At 47.7% G+C, this 19,333-nt stretch overlaps 1 protein-coding gene across 3 annotated transcripts in view; it reads left to right on the forward strand.

Annotated features, from left to right (window-relative positions):
- The window catches only part of gnao1a (guanine nucleotide binding protein (G protein), alpha activating activity polypeptide O, a), a 61,455-nt gene that overhangs the window by 30,080 nt on the left and 12,042 nt on the right, over positions 1-19,333 (forward strand). For all 3 annotated transcript variants that reach the window (XM_027003943.2, XM_035525055.1, XM_035525054.1), the window contains exons 4-6: positions 8,090-8,250; positions 17,939-18,067; positions 18,895-19,024. In XM_027003943.2, coding sequence (XP_026859744.1) covers positions 8,090-8,250; positions 17,939-18,067; positions 18,895-19,024 — 420 coding nt within the window. The remainder of the gene's footprint in view (positions 1-8,089; positions 8,251-17,938; positions 18,068-18,894; positions 19,025-19,333) is intronic.

Consider the following 19,333-nt stretch of genomic DNA (forward strand, 5'->3'; position numbering starts at 1 on the left):
CTGCGCTGCTAGGAGACGGTCTGTTGCCACAGAGACGCAGCTCATCGGCCGCTTGGACAGGAACAGCCTCTCTCTCGCTCTCTCTCTCTCGCTCTGTGTGTTCACACCATTCCAGACCCAAACTGTTTGAACACAGATGCCAACTTTGCCCTGCACGCACATCGCTGTCCGTGCCGTGTGTAAAGAGCTGGAGATTGCATCATCTCCAGAGCACCGTGCCATAGTCCTCTAATGAGCTAGCCTAGGACCGTAGACCTGACCCCCGCCATGGCCCGGGAGTGTCTTCCCTGTGGGAGCCCATGGGCGTTCAGATCTCTGGGGTAAAGCAGGGGAGATCTGGAGACTAAGATGGGCTTCAGGGCCGGTTTGGTTCTTAGTAGGCCTCTCTCAGTTCCAGCTACTGTCTTCGGCTCCCCTGGGCGCTGGCAGGGCAGGGCTGAAACTGTGGCCAAAGGTCACTGGTACTGGCAGAGAGGGTGTGAGGGCGTAAAGAGAGGGGTCTGTGTGTGTGTGCGTGTTTTCCCATAAATGGAGACAATGTAAATATGTGCAGCGACTGTTGTAAACATGGTCTTATTGATCAATTATAGTTCAAATTATAGTTCAAATGAAAACAAACTAAACTTTGTTTTCCTCTGTGTTGTGGTTTCAAAACATGTCTGTGTATACCTTCAGCCATTTTGACTCCTTCAAATTGTGGGCTAATCAAGGCATCCATTCGTCATCCTAATGTCATTTTTGAAGGGAAATATCGACCAGTACTGCTAAGGTGCTGATATTCTTGCCTATCCCTAGTGCAGGAGATTGAGGTCGGCCTTGGGCCCCGCTCAGCCATGACGGGGAGAAGCCAGCACAGCACTGATCCTGTAGGCCTGAACTGATAGTGCAGAACCTGCCGGTTGCATGAGAGAACGAGAGAGGGAGGGAGGGAGCGATTGTTCTGGTATGGACATGCGCATGTGCGCTCTCAGCTATACTGTGCCTGATCAATCCATCTCGCCCTTGACGTTAACACAGTGCCAGCGGGGAAAAAAAGCCCAGCGGTCTGGGGACTGAGGAGCACAGAATGAATGCAGTCGTTTTGTCAGTAGCAGTTTTAATGGACAACCCCATTTGACAAAAGTGGACAGTAATCATGCAAGTGCACCACGATGTAGGTTTGTCTACGGTGTTAGTCGTCCTAATGTTTTATTGTAATTATGTCTTAGTAAATCCTCTCACTCTCTCTCACACACACACACACACAACTTAGTGCAGTGTACTTCACTCTGCTTGCTTTAGTAAAGTTACACAGGAAATGGAAGGGTAATCTGACCCATTTTCTCTCTCTCTCTCTCTCTCTCTCTCTCATATGATCAGGATCCCTCATGATCCACAAGCGAGAGGGAGATGATGGTGGCTCTGAAATTTTCCAGACCAAGCACGTTTCCTGCTTTGTCACCTCTCTCTCCCTCTCATTTTGCCATTTCTATTTTTCCTTGCACCGGGAGCGTTGTGTTCTTTTTAGCGTGGTCAGCTTGCCATTTGCGCTGTTTACATTCCCAACCTCAAGTGACTCAAATCCAATTTTTTTTTTTTTTTTTGCTTTGTTACACAAATCATTTACCCCCTCCCCAAGGGCGCACACACACACACACACCCGATCTTTTCAAGTCAGATTAGCGTCACTTTCGTATGTGGTCCTAGCTCGGATTCGTATCTCGTGGTCGTGTGACCTGAACGAGAACGGGCAGATTTGGATTTCATGTGGCCTCGTTGCTCGCGTGCTCAGTCAAAACAACGACGGAGGCGCTCGACAGCGGTGACACCCGCAGCTGAACCGGAATGTCTGGCTCTTCTCTCGACCGGATCGCGTGCGGCTGATTGACTGTTTTGCTACCCCGCCGGAAGAAACGAGGACGTGTCCACGAGCCACTCGCGCATTAGCGTGACTCCGTCTCACGAACACGACGCGCGCGTGGGCGGAGTGATGAACGTATGACGTCAGCGTGAACCCTCGAGGCGGATCTGATCTGAGCTCGCGGGACTGCATGCGGGTGCTCAGCCTCAGTTATCATCAGGATTTGGTTTGATACACGTATTCATAATATCAAAATTTCTTTACTGATTTAAGTAGCGTTGGTTCCCAGTCTCCACTGTCAGTACTGTGCAGCATATCATGAAAACGTATACTACGGGATGCTGGTTGCTCGGGGTACTTGTTGGCACACCCATGTGAGGTGGGCGTGGCCCCCTGGTGAGGGGCGGCGTGGGGGAGTGGGCGTGCAGTGAGGTGTGGCGAGCCCTCAGGGTTAGGAGGACTGTCTGCCATTAGGCCTCTACTGGAGCACTCAGCAGTCTAGCAGAATAACAGCTAAATATTTCATCAAATCAATAATTCAGCAGCTGCCATGGGAGGGAGGGAGGGAGGGAGGGAGGGAGGGATAGAGAGAGAGAGAGAGAGAGAAGGCAATGGAGTGTGGAAAGAAGGTGAGAGATTAGGGAGAGAAGGTGCTGGGGTGTGAGAAAGCAAGCACAGGACAGCGAGCGAGAGAGAGAGAGAGCGCATCAAACCCACAATTGCATTCCCCCGGAAAGGCACAGTAACCATGGTAACTCGAGCGGACTGTCACATGATGCGGAGGCGTGGTGGGGAGGGAGGGATGGAGAGAGGGGGGACCTGTCCAAGAGCAAGCATGCGACAAAGTGTGTGAGAGAGAGAGGGATAATTAAAGGAAAAGAGGAGATTTGAGTTTTGTGCCTCCACTACAACTGAAAGGAATCGAGAGGTCTTGCCATCGTCCTCTGTGCTACTTCCAGGAAGTGACATAACAGCTGCTCTGGCCAATGGAGGGAGCGTGCATGATTGTGTGCGTTTGTGTGTTGCCGGGGTGTACACAAAAGGGAGAAAAAAAGATGAGGGCCTGGATGCGCAGGCGTCTTGGGGTGTGTACAAGAAGGGCGATAAGAGATCTGATTAACGCTGTGCAGAGGGGAGTTATGCTTTGCATAACCAGAGTGGACCTCCATGCTTCCATCGATCTCCTGTCATATTTCAGCCCTGCAGTACGTGTGTCTGCGTCCGTGCTCGGGCTGTGCCGGAGCCGTACACGTTGAGTGGGGTGCTTCCCTCGCATGCCGGAGGGCTCGTCTGGATTTTTCCAGATCTATGCGTGTTGGCTCACCTCCAGCTTTCCCACTACATGGAATTTCGCACGTGTTTCTTTGGAATGTGGGGGTTTCTTTAGCATGTATGGATGCAGAAAGGCATAATTATATGTAAAAATTTGTGTACCATGTACTGGAAAATTGAATTAAAGAAATGTCTATGAAATGTGGATTGGGTCCAAAAGTTTTAGCTAAGCCCATGATGAAATTGGCAGTAATGCACTGATATCCGATTCCTCTCATTTGAAATGTATGTTTATGTGGAACATGAGCTGATGACTACAATCACCATGACCCTTCAGTTTAATCAGATCCAACATCCAGTTCAGCAAAGAAATCTGACCGTGATCTGCATATTGGAGTGTAGTCTTTCATCTTCATGTGAGATGGGACTTTAACATCCAGTGTAATTGTGACTTGCACTGTATCTTATGTGATAAACTTGTGTGAGGAGTGTGTGTGTGTGTGTGTGTGTGTGTGTGTGTGTGTGTGTAGGGGGGGGGGGGGGCATAGTGATTTGGCATGGGAGCCCGCGTGTCTCACACACACTCACCAAGGCTTCTCGCTGAGATGATTAGAGCAGGTTGATGGTCCTCATTGTGTTGCGTGCATTCCAGCTCCTGTAATTGCAACCTCTGCACATTTAACTCTGTGTGTGTGTGTGTGTGTGTGTGTGTTCCTCCTTCGACCCCCCTGCCCCGTTCTCACACTCGTTCGAGTCGTGGCTCACATCACCATCTTCCAGCTCGTGTTAGCAGGGAAGGGAACACTGCCCTCTTCCTTCTCTGCTTGGTTGACCTGTATCAGCACTTTTAATTAGCTCCGCCCTCACGTGGGAGCAGATCTGCGCACGCCCGTACAGTCCTCCCGAGCGCAGACCCTCTGTGACAGGAGCCAAGCTTGTTCTGGGAGCCCTTCATAAGGACGAGACTTGTAACACTAAATAGACTCTCTAGCTGTACCCCTTGCCTGGGGACTTGGGGATGGCACTTTTGCTGCCCCGCCTGCTTGGTGGAAGTGGAGCACCTCGCAAGGGCCGGCCCTAATTAGAAAGAAAAGGTTGCCACTGTCATCAGAGTTGAATTATTCGCGATCCCCAGCCCTTAGGGTGGCGAATGGGCCATGTTCTTACACCACCCTGGGACATGCATAGCATAACATAACCGACATTACACATGACGCATAACATAGAACATAACTAGCACAACATATCCAACTTTGCCATCTGTGCACAAACGCTTAGCATGCCGTCCCTCCCTCTCAGCTTGTTGCACTGCCCTCTTCCCTGCTGGCCTGCCCGGTCATGCGGATGTGTGGCGCATGCATCCATCGTATTACAGGGAGAAGATCCTGTAAGGGCCAGGAATACCAGATGATCACTTCCTGCAGCGTTCCGGGTGGTGTATCACATCAGTCTGTACCATGTTTAGTCTCTATTGCAGTCACTCCATTCCAGGAAGTGCAGGCTAATTTCCGATGTATAGTGTATTAAGTGTAGCATTAAGTGTAGTGTCAGCTTGGGTAGACAAGCCATGTTTCTGAATCATGGGGTGAACTGAAGCAGTACAGATGCTATTAGCACCCCGTTATCACACTAACGAGCGGTACAGTGTTTAGGACTTGGTTATACAGGGCTGGTGAACTAGCGGCTGCTTCCCTTCTGGCCGATCCGGGTCTCGCAGGCCTCTCGCTCATCGAGTGCTGAAGAAGTTGAGAATGAGGCCCAGTCTTCAACGGGCGGTCAGAAGAATGAAGCTGGTCACCCCTCTCGGGACATGGGCCAGGGCCGGCCCACTTGCCGATCTCTTCCCGTTCAAATTTTAAAAGCTTTATTTGACCCAAGAAAAGTAGGGTCGGCGTCATTGATTTTATATTTGTTGTGGAGACGTTCAGAGGCAAGTTACGTTAAATATTCATAAAATGATTCAAATCTTTAAAAAAAAACAACACCCCACGAGGGTTGATTGAGTTGCATTTCTGTTTGGCGATGTCACTGACTGAGCTGACATTGAATTGAATGATTTGTACATTGTTCCTGACACAGGAAGGCTTGCTGTAAACAAGACCTCACAGGCATGGGCACGCACTGGTGTAGGGGAGGGGCACTCGGGGCACACACTGTGGGGGGCCTCAAGCTGAAGTGAGTGAATCATAAATTAAAAAAAAAAATACTAAAAATGAAAACACAGGGCCTCCACCCTGCCTCTTGCAGTGGAACCCAGAATTTGTGGCTACGCCCCTGGTAACAACATTAAAAGCTTGAAAGCCAAGAGTAAAAACATCAGAACACAAAATTTCATAATGACTTCAGCCCTTTTAATTCTAAAGGGCTTATAAAATGCTTAGTAACCAAGTTACGGTCAGCAGTTTGAATCATTTTTAGTGATCCTCTGATTGTAATTATTCCATACGTTATTGTGACTGCGTTCTCTTCTTACTCTGCCGGCCTCACGTCAGCCTTCGCTGTTGAACTATCCTCAGCACCAAGTGAAATCCTAATGCGTTTTCCGTCCCTAATGTGATGTTTCGACGTGAAACTGGGTACTGGGGCAGTGGCAGGCTTTGAGTTTAGCCATCAGGCTTTAATTGGATTGAGAAAAGGCATGATATGGTTTAACATTCTAATTTTCTCTGACCTCTCAGCCTTGGTGATGTAGGCAAAAATCCAAAGTCGGTTTAGCAATTCAGGGGAATTGCGGGAAAAAAACCGAGTGTTTAGTTTAATTAGATGATGATGATGATGATGATGATGATGAATTGTGTACAATATGACCAGGAACATGAACTAATGAGGTAAAAAGGTCGATTTTTGATTTCAGCTCAGCTTTTAACGGCACCCTGTTGGGCCCCTTTTTTCTTTGTTAAATTGTTTGCTGACTGTGAATGGATTACAGTAATTACAGTGGTATTGTACCTGCTGTTTCACTCACTGCTAGTTCACATAACATATGATGCTAGAGGGTGTGGGTTGTGTGGATGCGTGTGCGTATGAGTGTGTGAGGGAGAGAGAGAGAGACAGAGAGCGGAGCTCGAGAAGATTCAGTCCTGCTGAGTTCAGAAGACCTCCTCTCAAAGGTCACTCTCAACAGGGGAGGAGGAAGGGAGCCTCACCCATCCAATCACACGGCCCCCAGCTGACCATGCAACCACCCACTGCATCACCATGGAGACGACTGCACTGTGTGCACCTGCTGACAAATCACATGGGATCATATAGTTTCTGTCACTAGAGCATCATAAAGCATCATACCACAGGGTCAAACATTATTTGCTGATGAATGGCAGTTTAATCAGAGATGGGGGATTTATTTATTTTTGCTCCAGCCATCACTTTTCTCATGGAGGACTCTGACGAGGAACTGCCCTCCCCCTCTCTCTCTCACCATCTTCTGCCCCTGATACCCCACACTCGCCCCCTTCTTCTCTTTCTCTGCGGGCCACCCAAATGCCCCTCCATCCTTCTTTCCTTCTCCCTTCCCTTCCGACCGTTTCTCACGCTCTTTGCTTTGGTCTCCGAGTTGACATCTGTTGTGGCCATTGGTGGAAATGGGCGCCCGGCCCCGTGTAGCCCAGGGCTGTTCTCCTCTGTGTAGCCCAGAGGAGCTAAAGGTTCATTGCTCCTTTTCAAGCTGTTTGGCTGAAGATTAGGAGCAAAAACACAGCGTAAAGGACGTCATGCAATCATGCAGTGAAATGGTAGTAGGAGGGACACAGGAAGTGAGAGTGAAGGAGAGTGAAAACAGGAAGTGGTTTGAGAGTGAAGGTTTGGAGGTGTGTATGGCTGCTGTTTTTACTTGCCTTACATGGCTTTTTCATTGTGTGTATTCTCATGCACGCACGCACACACACACGCACACACACACACAGAACACACAAGGTCATCACCCATATGTGTCAGCAGATGGTGATGAAGAAACCTGCGCTGACTGTACTCCTACGCCTGGCCACACCCCCGACCTTTCTGCTGGGATTTGAGTGAAAGGTGGAGTTTAACAGCAGGACTTTGAGAGATTTTTATTATTTTTTAATTTGCATTTCATTTACATTTTACAAGTTATAGCAGAGGCTGATCCACATCCCATAAGCATCCTTTTTTTGTCTATTAACAAACTGTGTGTGTGTTTCATGGTACACGTTCATGTTTCAAGGTACAATATGGGTCCATCCCACAGGAAGTATGTGAGATTAATGGACTATAAGGTGAGACCACAGAGATCAGGACATGGACACACGTATATACATACACACACACACACAAACACACGCACGCACGTACGCGCGCACACACACACACACACACACACACACACACACACACACACAGCGAGGGAGGACGGTTCTGACTTTGACTTGATTCCCAGGGTTCAACACAGACTATTGTGCTGGGCAGACAGGGCCAATGATGCTCCATGAACACTGTTCTGTGCTCAGCAGTCTCTGTTGTTCCGCTTAACTAATCCCTGCTCACAAAAATGGCACAGCCGATCCACGGTCAGCTGATTAACACGACCAGAGCCCCATCAAGACACTGCCCTCCTTTGTGAGTGAAATAGGACGGCAGATCTTGACGTCACGGCGGCGGCTGGCCAGTGTAAGGTCGGAGCGGTGCTACCTCAGATAAGATCAGCGTTACCGCAAGACAAGAATGGAAATGTTTTGTTTCCCCGGCCGGCGATACGGGCTTCTGTTTGGAGTAATCACCCCTGTGGGGGCGACGCTTTAGGTGTGTGAAACAGGTCAAACAGTGTCGCGTTTGTTTAATGCAATCAGTTTCTCCTCTTTTTTAACCCGATTCGAACGCAAGGACGATAAGTGTTTCCGTGTTTCCAGTCCAGTCTTATAGATGGAAAAATAATAGAATTCTTAATTTGACTTTAACTAGGCTTGCAATTGATAATGGTCATCAGTTGATGGTGTGTCTGTGTGTTTGTGTTTTGTGCAGGCTGATGCGAAGATGGTGTGTGATGTTGTGAGTCGTATGGAGGACACCGAGCCTTACTCTCCCGAGCTTCTGACCGCCATGATGCGCCTGTGGGCCGACTCCGGCATCCAGGAGTGCTTCAGCCGTGCCCGCGAGTACCAGCTCAACGACTCCGCCCAATAGTGAGTACTGCCCCCCACTGGACTGGCATGGACACACCACAGGTTCCATCGCACTGTACTGTATTACCTGTAAGAAATCCTACACTTAATAATTCAATTTTCTGGTCCAAACTGGTATGACTCACAGAACTCACAGAAACGAATTTCACTGAGATAGTTGTGTCCTTTAAAAGCGTGTGCATTTTTTTGGGAAGAAAAAAAGAAAATCCTGTTGAGTCACATTTAATCCATCAGCCGGTTCTCCTTTAAGTATCTACTCTCCTTCCTACAGCCAAAAGTAAAGATGTTTTGCTAGTTACGTGCTGTTAATGACACTTCTAGTGTGTGTGTGTGTGCGCGCGCACGAGTCCCTTTTAAATTGTTACTAGATCTGTCCACACCATCCTTTGTTCAGTCACTTAATAGAGTTCTTCTCGCAAGATCGTAGCGGCTAATTGTGATATTTGCCGCTGCTCAGCATTAAACAGCTCCCCAGAGAGTGAGGGAGCGCTAATGTCAAAACGACAGATGCAATTACAGCTCGTGCTGCAGGACTCTTTTGATTCAGCGCGGGCTCAGGATCACAAGCCGCCGCTCGCTGTAATGGTCCGTGGGGGCTGGCGTGCGCGGAGAGCGCTGCCTAGATGACCGCTCCTTCTTGAGATGGCTGGAGAAATTGGGCCAGTAAGCAGGAAACGCGGAGGGAGCAGAACCCCGTCAGAACCCCGTGCGGCACGCGGTGGTTTCAGCCCTCTGAGCCCCCAGGCAGCTGCCTTCCCTGGAGCTACCGTGCCAATCGGCGTGCCTCCAAATCCAAACGCTTGCTTAATTTTTTCCCCACCTCGGTGCCTGCCGAGTCTGAGTCTGCTCTTTGCACCTCCCCTGATATTTGCTCCTCCTCACACAGGACATGGATGACTGGACATCACTTTGTCGGTTTTCCCAGGTCATGCTTTCTGCTTTGTCGACTGCCCTGACAGTCAGCTCTGAGAATCTCAATCCTTTGCAAAGCGGCGTCCCACAATTCCTCGGTGCAGTCCGCAGTGAGCGGAGTTTGGAGTCGAGATGCTTTGCATGTGTAAGTGATTCCCATGGCTGAGCACTGGAGTAGCTTTGCTCCTTCCTGAGTCTGGGCAAGGAGGAACTGTTGCAGTGAAACCTGTCTACTGCTTGTCTAATACAGAAGTATTTACAAGGTAGTGCAAGTCTCTGTATAACCTAAATCCAGACTGTACACACTTATTTAAACTCTATAAAACTAAATCCAGACTGTACATGCTTAGCTAAACTCTATAAAACTAAATCCAGACTGTACAGGCTTAGATAAGCACTGTATAACCTAAATCCAGACTGTACACACTTAGCTAAACTCTATAAAACTAAATCCAGACTACACACTTAGATAAACACTGTATAACCTAAATCCAGACTACACGCTTAGATAAACACTGTATAACCTAAATCCAGACTACACGCTTAGATAAACACTGTATAACCTAAATCCAGACTACACGCTTAGATAAACACTGTATAACCTAAATCCAGACTACACGCATAAACACTGTATAACCATCTAGACTGTACACACTTAAACACTGTATAACCTAAATCCAGACTACACGCATAGATAAACACTGTATAACCATCTAGACTGTACACACTTAGATAAACACTGTATAACCTAAATCCAGACTGTAGCCACATTTTATTATTGATTGATTGAACACATCACTCATTTGCTTCCTGTCATCTTATCCAAGGGGTTAAAAGTAAATGGGGTGTGATCGTAGTGGTGCATGCCCTTTTTTTTTTTTTTTTTTTTTTACTTTCACACGTCCCCAAATTCTTCCATGTGGCTTATAATGACCGCGGATGTATTTTTAGAGGCATCAGAGTTTTATTGCCATCTTGACCGAGGCCGATTAATCAGCATATAGTGAGCATAGCGCTCCCATGATGCACCACGAAAAGGAGTCGCACGCTGTAGCTTTCTGTAAGCTGTGAATAGTCCGACCATAATCACGCAGAGTTGGTGAGTAATGCCACACCTTCCTGCTGGGGAGAAGGAGCCCGAGCAGGGACTCAAGATTGTCCACTTCCTGTCCACTCTTGCTTCCTTTTGAGTGACCCGTGAACAACGGGCTCAGCTGGGCTGCTCTGGCTGGGCTCAGCTACTGGGCTTCTCAGGAGATTACTGTGGCATGGCCTAGGAACTGGCAGCCACTGAACTGATCTGTGAACATCTGAAACTCCTGCCGTCTTATTCTGAGATGAGCTGCGGAGGTTAAGTAGACCGAGTTGGAGTCTAGGGAGCCTGTGGTGGTACGTGTGAGGCTGTGGACTGGCGAGCAGTCTGGCTGGCTTCCAGAGAGCAGAACTGGGCCTTGTACTCTTATGTGCAACTGGTGCAGAACTAGCTGCCCGTGCACCCACATATCCTGTTCCTGATGTCCCGTTTAGTCACACTGGCCACGTTACCCTTTGCTGTGCACCTGTGTCTCTGTCCTCTAGGCATGGCTGGTTGGATCGCCATCACAGCTCTGTAAGATAGCAAACATGGGTGCTGACATCCAGTAGGTTTTCCACGTGGTCCACGCGCCTCCCGTCCACTCCCTTGGCGGTGCGCTGCCTCCGGCCCACTCGGCTCGGGGTTTGGAAGGCTTGGATGTGCAGCTGCTGCCTTGCCCCTTGAAGCCCACGGTACAGCCTTCTCCCAGGCCAGAGGGGGGCACTATAACCAGACTGTCCAGTCTTCCCTTCGGGAAGCTGTCCGTCATTACCAGAGTGCCCACTCCCGCTGCGTGGTGCCGGTCTCTCCGCTCCTCACTAATGGAGTTGCTTGTGCGTTCTCCTGCCTGTGGTTCCATCATGGCTCTCTGGGTTCTCTCATTCCTGCCTCCTGACCCCTCCATCTGTTTCCTTTATCCCTTCAGAACCAAGAACACCCCCCCACCCCCCACCGTCACGTGCGCCCTCTCTCTCTCGCGCCGCCTCTTTCTCACGCGCTCTTTCTCAGGCTCTTCTTGTGCACTCGCTTTCTCTCTCTCTCTCTCTCTCTCTCTCTCTCTCGCTTTCTCTTGCATGTGCTTTCCTGTTCTTGCTCCCTCTCTCACTCTATTTCTCCTTCTGTCTAGTTGTCTAAAACTCATGCTCTTCTTCTCTCACGCCCTCTCTCTCTCTCTCTCTCTCTCTCTCCCTGCCCCTGCCCCCCCCTCACCCCTTCTTGCTGATGGGATGCAGCAGACAGCAGGCTGGCTGTTGAGAGGTGTTGCCAGGCAGAGCACTCGAGAAGCAGTAGATGGGAGGGAGAAGGGTGAGCAGAGAGACTGAGAGGAGTGTGTGTGTGTGTGTGTGTGTGTGTGTGTGTGTGTGTGTGTGTGTGTGTCTGACGGAGGGGGAGGGGTAAAGCTGGCAAGCAGCTTGAGTGGAGAGGGATACAAGCTTCCCATATTAAAAGGAGAGAGGCAACAGAACACGCGATTTCCCCCAAGCTCCCCAGCTCCTCTTTGCATCTCTGCTACAACCCGAAAGCGTCTTCTCGTCAAATCACACTCAAAGCCAAGATGCATAAAAGAAGGTAATGGAAAACATCCAAATATCGACACAGGACTTGCCCAGGGTTCTGCACACCTTTCTGAGAAAGGCTGATGTGGTGGTGTGTCGTCCTTACAGTGTTCCAGCACGGCAGATCTGCTTCAGAGAGCAAAGAGCGTTCATTCGGGCGCCTCCATGTACATTAACCATTTCAGATCTGTTGGAGGAATTACTAGGAATCCCATGGCTTTTTAAAAAATGTTCTGTACACACAGTCCTCCCCATATACGCGTGTACACAGATGCCACGCCGGCCCGTAGCTACGACACGTCAGCGCATCCGTCTCGTTTGTCCAAGTCACGCCTATAAGCAAATACAAGTAAACAGGGAAGCTGTGCTTTTTTCAGGACAAAAATCACTGCATCATTTACATGCCTCAGACGATTCCAACAAGCTATTTTTGCATTTAAGGGTTTGTCTCCAATTACTTTTAATCTCTGTACTTATAATTGTCACTAGACACTGAGAGGAGTGTGTATAAGTGTTGAGCACAGGCTACATGAACTGAATTAACACCGTGGTGTAAAAGAATTCATTGTCATGAGGAATTGTACAAACTCAAGTTTGTCAAACATGGATCTGGCTTATTTTCCATAATTAATTGTTGGGGACGTCCCTGTATAATTTAATACATGTTAAAAGGGTAGAACATTTTTATGTTGTGGAAATGGCTGTTCTACCATCTATCTTTAAGTACCAACAACTGACCATCATTGACAAAAATGGAACAGCATCGATAAAAACAAATAAAATAGTAAGACACCGACAGTCACTCTGCTTTCTCTATTTTCGATTCTATATTTTATACTAGGGAAAATGATAGATACACTTAATTGATCCCTGGAGAGGAAATTTAGATGTCACAGCAGTATAACATTTACATGATATAGAAAAATATAGTACAAACAGGTTGTATAAATAGTATGGAATATATGTAATATAGTATAACGTGAGTAGTAGTACAATAATACAGTATAGTACAGCAGTATAGCATATTAAAAAAATAAAAATAACTTGAGGCCAGGTTGAGGTACCTCACAGTGTAATACACAGTGCTTGACTGATTCTTAAACATTAAGAAAGAACACCACCAAACACCCCTGCCGAATGTCCATATTACCCTTGAAGAACCATAATTTTTTAAGAGTGTATGAGTTCAAAATGCCAATAAAATAGGTCAGAGCTGATATGTACCAACAACCTAATAATCTACTCTTCATCTGTCACATAAACCACTTGAACATACGCTAGGTTGATGAATTCCTCTCGTAAAAAAGTGCCACCCCACTTGAACTTGAAAGCAGCGTTATTACATACTCAGTAGACTAGTAAAACCCCTAAAATGTCATGTTAAAATTAAACTGAAGCCCCACTGGAGCGCAGTGTTATTACATGCAGTATTCACTTTGTTACAAAAAAAACCAAACAAACAAACAAACAAATATTTTAATATTAAAATTCTCTTATAAGGGCAGGAAAGTGTTACTGTAATTCTGAAATCAACCACTAGAGGCGCACTTGTAAGGAGCTGATGCTTGTGCGGGTCTGAAAGTGCGGTACTGCGGATCTGCAGATATTTTCCCTCCAAAAAATATTAAATAAATAACCCACCACCACATGTTTTGCAAAGTTTGACATTGAGTAGCTGTTAAATCCTTCTAGCCTGTGACACCTACTCTTTGGAGATGAGTAGGAAACATAAGACAGAAGGTTTATCTCCGTCTTAATCTCAACTGTTTTCCCTGTCCTGTCTGAGTCCTCCGGCGTATGATGCAGTTGCCAATGTGCCATCCAAGTGTATACGTCTATGGTCCTCAAGTAGGATGTATTTGGACAGTTGTTTCCTGGCTGACTGTGTGCCATTGCATCATCCACGTAATGACCTGAGAAAAGCAGGTGATTGTAGATGTGGTGTTTGCCATGGGAGACTGTGGTCTCTCCACACAAGGACCTCAAAAGGCGTCCTGGGTCCAGATGAGTAGTTGGGTCTGCCAGGCTGAGCTAAAACAGCCAGCCTGACAGAAGACCACGATAGTAGAAGAACAAACTGTGGACCAAATCAAGAACATTAGGGTATGTGGTAGCTCAGTGGTTAAGGTACTTGACTGGTAATCGGAACTTTGCTGGTTCAAGCTGGTTCCACCACCACCACCCGGTTGCCACTGTTGGGCCCCTGAGCAAGGCCCTTAACCCTCAATTGCTCAAGTTGTATTCAGACATTAATTGTAAGTCACTTTGGATGGAAGTGTCAGCTAAATGCTGTAAATATAAATTATCGTAATGCATGAGTAGATATGTCAGACTGCCAGGAAGTGCCACCTCAGTGTTCATCACCAAGCGCAAACCACTTCTTTAAGAACAGAAAGGCCAGGCTACAGTAGAGTCCTTGGACACGAACATGTGGAGACTTGGGACAAGGTCCTAGTGGATGAGGTGAGGATAGAACTGCTAGGGTCCTGGAACAGGGGACGTGTGGAGAAAAAGGCCACCATCCCCAGCTGGTCTGTGGAGCCTGGTAGCATGGGCGTGTAAGGTGTGAGGCTGCCAGTGAGCTTGAAGCGTGCCGGGCCATTTCCAGCAGGAGCCCAGGCAGGACAACGAGATTTCGGAGGCTAGAAAAAAGAATGCAATGTTCTTGACTTGACAGGTTGCCTGTTCTGAAATCCAGCGAGCCTGTAAATGCGCGCCACAGCCAACGCTGGCTGTATTCCTGGCCTAGAGGAATGCTGGGAAGCTACCCACCATCTGGTGATTATCTGCCGATTGCAGACTTTAGGCAGTCAGGATTGCACCAAGTACTAAACAGGAAAATTTTGTTTAAGCCTATGTTCATTTGTCCATTTTTGCATCATCCCCAGAAATAGAATTTTATATATACCAAGGGCTGTTATTCCTATATGGTTCACAGTTATGTAAAACTGCACTAAACTATTGGAAACATTGGGCACTTCAACTTCGGAGCCATTTTAAAATCCAGAGGGGAAAAAAAGCCCCCCCCAAAAAAGCTTTCAATTTACTGATGTGACTTGTCACCATGGACTGCATTGTGTATTTCGGGAGTTAAAATCGGTCTTTTTCATTTGTCATGATGGGAAGGTTTGCTGGTTTCCTGTTTTTCTTTCTTCCTTAATAGAAACTGTACAATTCTTTGACCTCAAGTACTCAGCCCAACTTTGGGCTTATGTTTTAGACTCTTTAGAATGCCTAAGCAGTCAATTATGACTGATTTAAGACTGCATAATTGCCCTCATTCTGTGTTTTTTGTATTGGGATAGTTGTTAAGAAGATGACTATTATCTATTCTTTAAATAATTGTGAAATGTTATTTTAGGAAAATTTGAGGATAAATATAGATAGATGGACTGTTATGATGCCACAGTTTGTTTACAGAATTGACCCATTATCAGCAGGAAAGTGTTTTTGTTGTGTATGGCAGAGTAGTCTGACCAGCTACCAGGTGTCAGGTCAACTGTGAAAATAAACTGTGTGGATTAGATTTTAGCATTCTAAAACAGATGTTTTATGCTGATGAATACATCTGGTTCAAGCAGCAGGGTACCGCACTGCCTCGGCCTCCTCACGTTTGCTGACACTTAGTGTACAGCACTGCCTCGGCCTCCTCACGTTTGCTGCCAGTGACGGGGTACAGCACTGCCTCGGCCTCCTCACGTTTGCTGCCAGTGACGGGGTACAGCACTGCCTCGGCCTCCTCACGTTTGCTGCCAGTGACGGGGTACAGCACTGCCTCGGCCTCCTCACGTTTGCTGCCACTGACGGGGTACAGCACTGCCTCGGCCTCCTCACGTTTGCTGCCACTGACGGGGTACAGCACTGCCTCGGCCTCCTCACGTTTGCTGCCAGTGACGGGGTACAGCACTGCCTCGGCCTCCTCACGTTTGCTGCCAGTGACGGGGTACAGCACTGCCTCGGCCTCCTCACGTTTGCTGCCAGTGACGGGGTACAGCGCAAAGGTCCCCTCACCCCAACTCCTGGCGTACACACAGCCCCACGCACTGTTGTTTTATTATGAATGAGAAAAGCAAAGCCCCAGCGGACAGTCCGGAATAGCAGCAGTGAGAGGAGGGGGCTTCCACTCCCAGTCACCCTCCCCTCGCAGAAACCCATTGCTGTGGAAATTTGCATTATTGGCTGCGTTTGTTCGTAACCAGCATATGTTTGCAGGAGCCCCGCGATGAAAAGGGCAGAAATTAGACACCTAGAAATGAAGAGGTGATCAAAGAGAGAAGGGGCCAGAGCAGGCGGGGCTGTTCTCGCACCACGAAGTGAGAGGATAAATAAAAGGTAGAGAGATGAAGAAAAGTATAGGATCTGTGTGTGGAGGGGCGCGTGCTCGCGTCCGGCTTGCATCCTGTGGGTGGAGTTTGTTTTCAGGTAGACATGAAAGAACCCGCCAGCACATTGCCCTTAAGCAGCCCTGCAGGGCACCAGCTCCCCAATTAAACATTAATACATTTCAATGAGCCCCGTTAGTGCCTGTGGCGCCCTCTGCGGTGGGCAAGGTGCATTGCAGACTGCCGTCTTTTGGCTGGGAATATTTAGAAGGCATCTATACCAAAGATCAACGCCCATGCATTCTCTCTCTCTCTCTCTCTCTCTCTCACCCCCTCTTTCACTCTCTCAGTTCAGTTTATCTTTATTGGTACTATGCTAGAGTGCAATGTTTCTAGAGCACATTAAAATATTAAACTGAACGTTCTCGTGGAAAAGATAATACCAAAAATAACATTAATAAGAGTATCGAAATAATAATCATAATAATAACAATGATAAAATAAGAAGTAGACAACCTTGCACTAAGTTTTAATGAGCTCCTCTCTCTCCCCCTGCCCCCCCACTGTCTCACTCTTTCTTTCTCTCCATCTCGTTCCCTCTTGTCCCCTCTCTGGCTGTTGACGGTGTGCTGGGAGCAGGCCTCCTCTTCAGGGACACGAGCTAATGAGCTGCTCTGGGCTTTAGGCATCTGGTGGCACTAAGGTGGCACGCTGGCACCGGCAGCGCCCTATTAACCCCACTGTTACCAAACATGCAGCAGTCATTTATTAATGATTAACACAGGCACCTGCGCAGAAGCCTGCCTGGGTGCAGGTGATGCTGCGTACCGCGCACGCATGGCATTGTGGGACAGGGAACGCTGGCGCTTGGCTGCCGGCTTCTGCAGCTGCTGGCGCTCCGACTGACCACAGAAATAGGTGTAATGAGAGAGCAGCAAAGATGGACAGACGAGGAGACGGAGCGAGATGCGGGGAGACAGACTCGGGGAGGAGCTGAATCTTCTGTCCATGACGGATGTCCAACAGCGTCTGTGTTTTACGTCTGATCTGCTTCATTCCTGATATGAACTTCAGGATTGACGAATAGTTTACGATCAAAAGTGTTTGTGTTGTTGGCTTGGTCCTTTCACCTCATTTGTAGGTAACAAGGTCATTCAGACACTGGCAGGATGTCCAGCTCCAGCCCTTATTGTTCTGACTCTTTTCATTGCCTGAGATAAATGGCTTACGCTTCTCCACCTCCATTTCTGCCAAAAAGTAGCAGCAGTTTGGTGTTTTGAGGCCAGAGCTGTACAGGCCGTTAGGCCAGATCCCTGCAGGGCTGACAACGCGTGCAGGGGAGAGGTGGCTGAGAGACTGCTGAGACAGGATGCAGTCATGCCTAGTGTGGTGCTGCACTCTGCCCCCAGTGCACAGGTTTGGTACTGCACTCTGCCCCCAGTGCACAGGTTTGGTACTGCACTCTGCCCCCAGTGCACAGGTTTGGTACTGCACTCTGCCCCCAGTGCACGGGTGTGGTACTGCACTCTGCCCCCAGTGCACTGCGGGGAAGAGTGACGTGTTGGCTCCAGACCCAACTACAGGCCTGCCTTTGATGTGTATGAGATGAGCTACAATAAATGAATGCACATGTGATTAATCTCTTTTACCTAACAAAGTCATTTATTTTACAGTCCATCAGGGTGAATAGCATAATTTAGTGCCTTGTGAGTACTGCAATATGATTTCCCCCCCTTTTTGGTAACTTTCAAAATACTCACTCCTCTCTCTCTCTCTCTCTCTCTCTCTCTCTCTCTCTCTCTCTCTCTCTCTCTCTCTCTCAGTTATCTAGATAGTTTAGATAGGATTGGTGCTGCAGACTACCAACCCACAGAACAGGACATCCTGAGGACCCGAGTGAAGACTACTGGGATTGTAGAGACCCACTTCACCTTCAAGAACCTGCACTTCCGGTATGTTCTTCTGTCCAGTCCAGTTTTGTGTCTTATATTATTAAAGGTCAACATTATAACATTACACCTTGGTGCTTAAGTCCAGAAGACATTGTGCCTTTTCCCCTGTGTTGTGCTGAGGAATGAGCCTTATAGCAGTAATGACATTACAGTAGTCTAGTCCTTCATTTAAGCTCCCTGCCTGACGATGTAACCACCCAGATCAAGTGAATTTATAACACTGTTATCTGAAAGTGATTACACTGTTAACTCTGACAAAGATCAGTTGTGAAGGGAGTCAAATGGAGTTGTTGATGATACACATCTTATTCACCCTTGGCCTAAACGTAGCCTTACTATACAAAACAGGGTCAGGAGCCACAACAGATGCCTCGGCTACCCATCAGTATCGCAGCAATAATGCATACAGCTGTTATTGAAACCCAGTCATCTGAGCATAAGACCCAGTTACAGAAGTGTACGCTGCATCCGGTCCCTAAAATAGCCCTCTTCACGTTGGAGCGTTAGGTAGCAGTTTACAGTGTTAAGGGATCACATTTCAGAGAGGCTTTTCTACGACAGTGGTTGAATTACTGTAGACCTTTACTGGAATGATTCTGTGATTCACCTCCTGACCTGGTTCAGCTCGTTAGTTAATTATCAAGTCCTTCCTGGACTGAGTCATACACGTGAGCCTGCCGAACCCCATGTGAGCTGCACTCCGAACCCTTCCAGGCGAAATCTTTCTTCTAGTTATGGTGTATGGACATGAACACTGTACTGAAGTACAGTGTAGCTGGGGGTGGTGGGTAAGGGGCACGCAATTATACCATGTCATGTGTTTGTAGGCTGTTTGATGTTGGAGGTCAGAGGTCAGAAAGGAAGAAGTGGATCCATTGCTTTGAGGACGTGACTGCCATCATCTTCTGTGTAGCTCTAAGTGGATATGACCAGGTGCTCCATGAAGATGAGACCACGGTGAGTACATCTGCCCTCTCGCCAACACACACACACTCTCTCTCTCACACACACACACAAACAAACAAACAAACACACACACAAACACATTCTCTCTCTCTCTCTCTCTCTCTCACCTCTCATTACTACATACATACTCAAGTCTATAAATTGCGTGTAAAACAACACAGATCTCTTCACATCAAAGGTTTATTTCACCACAAATGTAAGAGAGGTTGCTTTGTTTTGCTTTATTTCTATATTGCTTAATTCTATCATACAGGATTCTACAGGGTGGTTCAGGCCATGTTCAGACCTCTTGTTCCACAC

The sequence above is a fragment of the Electrophorus electricus genome, chromosome 4 (genome assembly GCF_013358815.1).
Source record: "Electrophorus electricus isolate fEleEle1 chromosome 4, fEleEle1.pri, whole genome shotgun sequence".
In the NCBI taxonomy this organism is placed as follows: Eukaryota; Metazoa; Chordata; class Actinopteri; order Gymnotiformes; family Gymnotidae; genus Electrophorus; species Electrophorus electricus.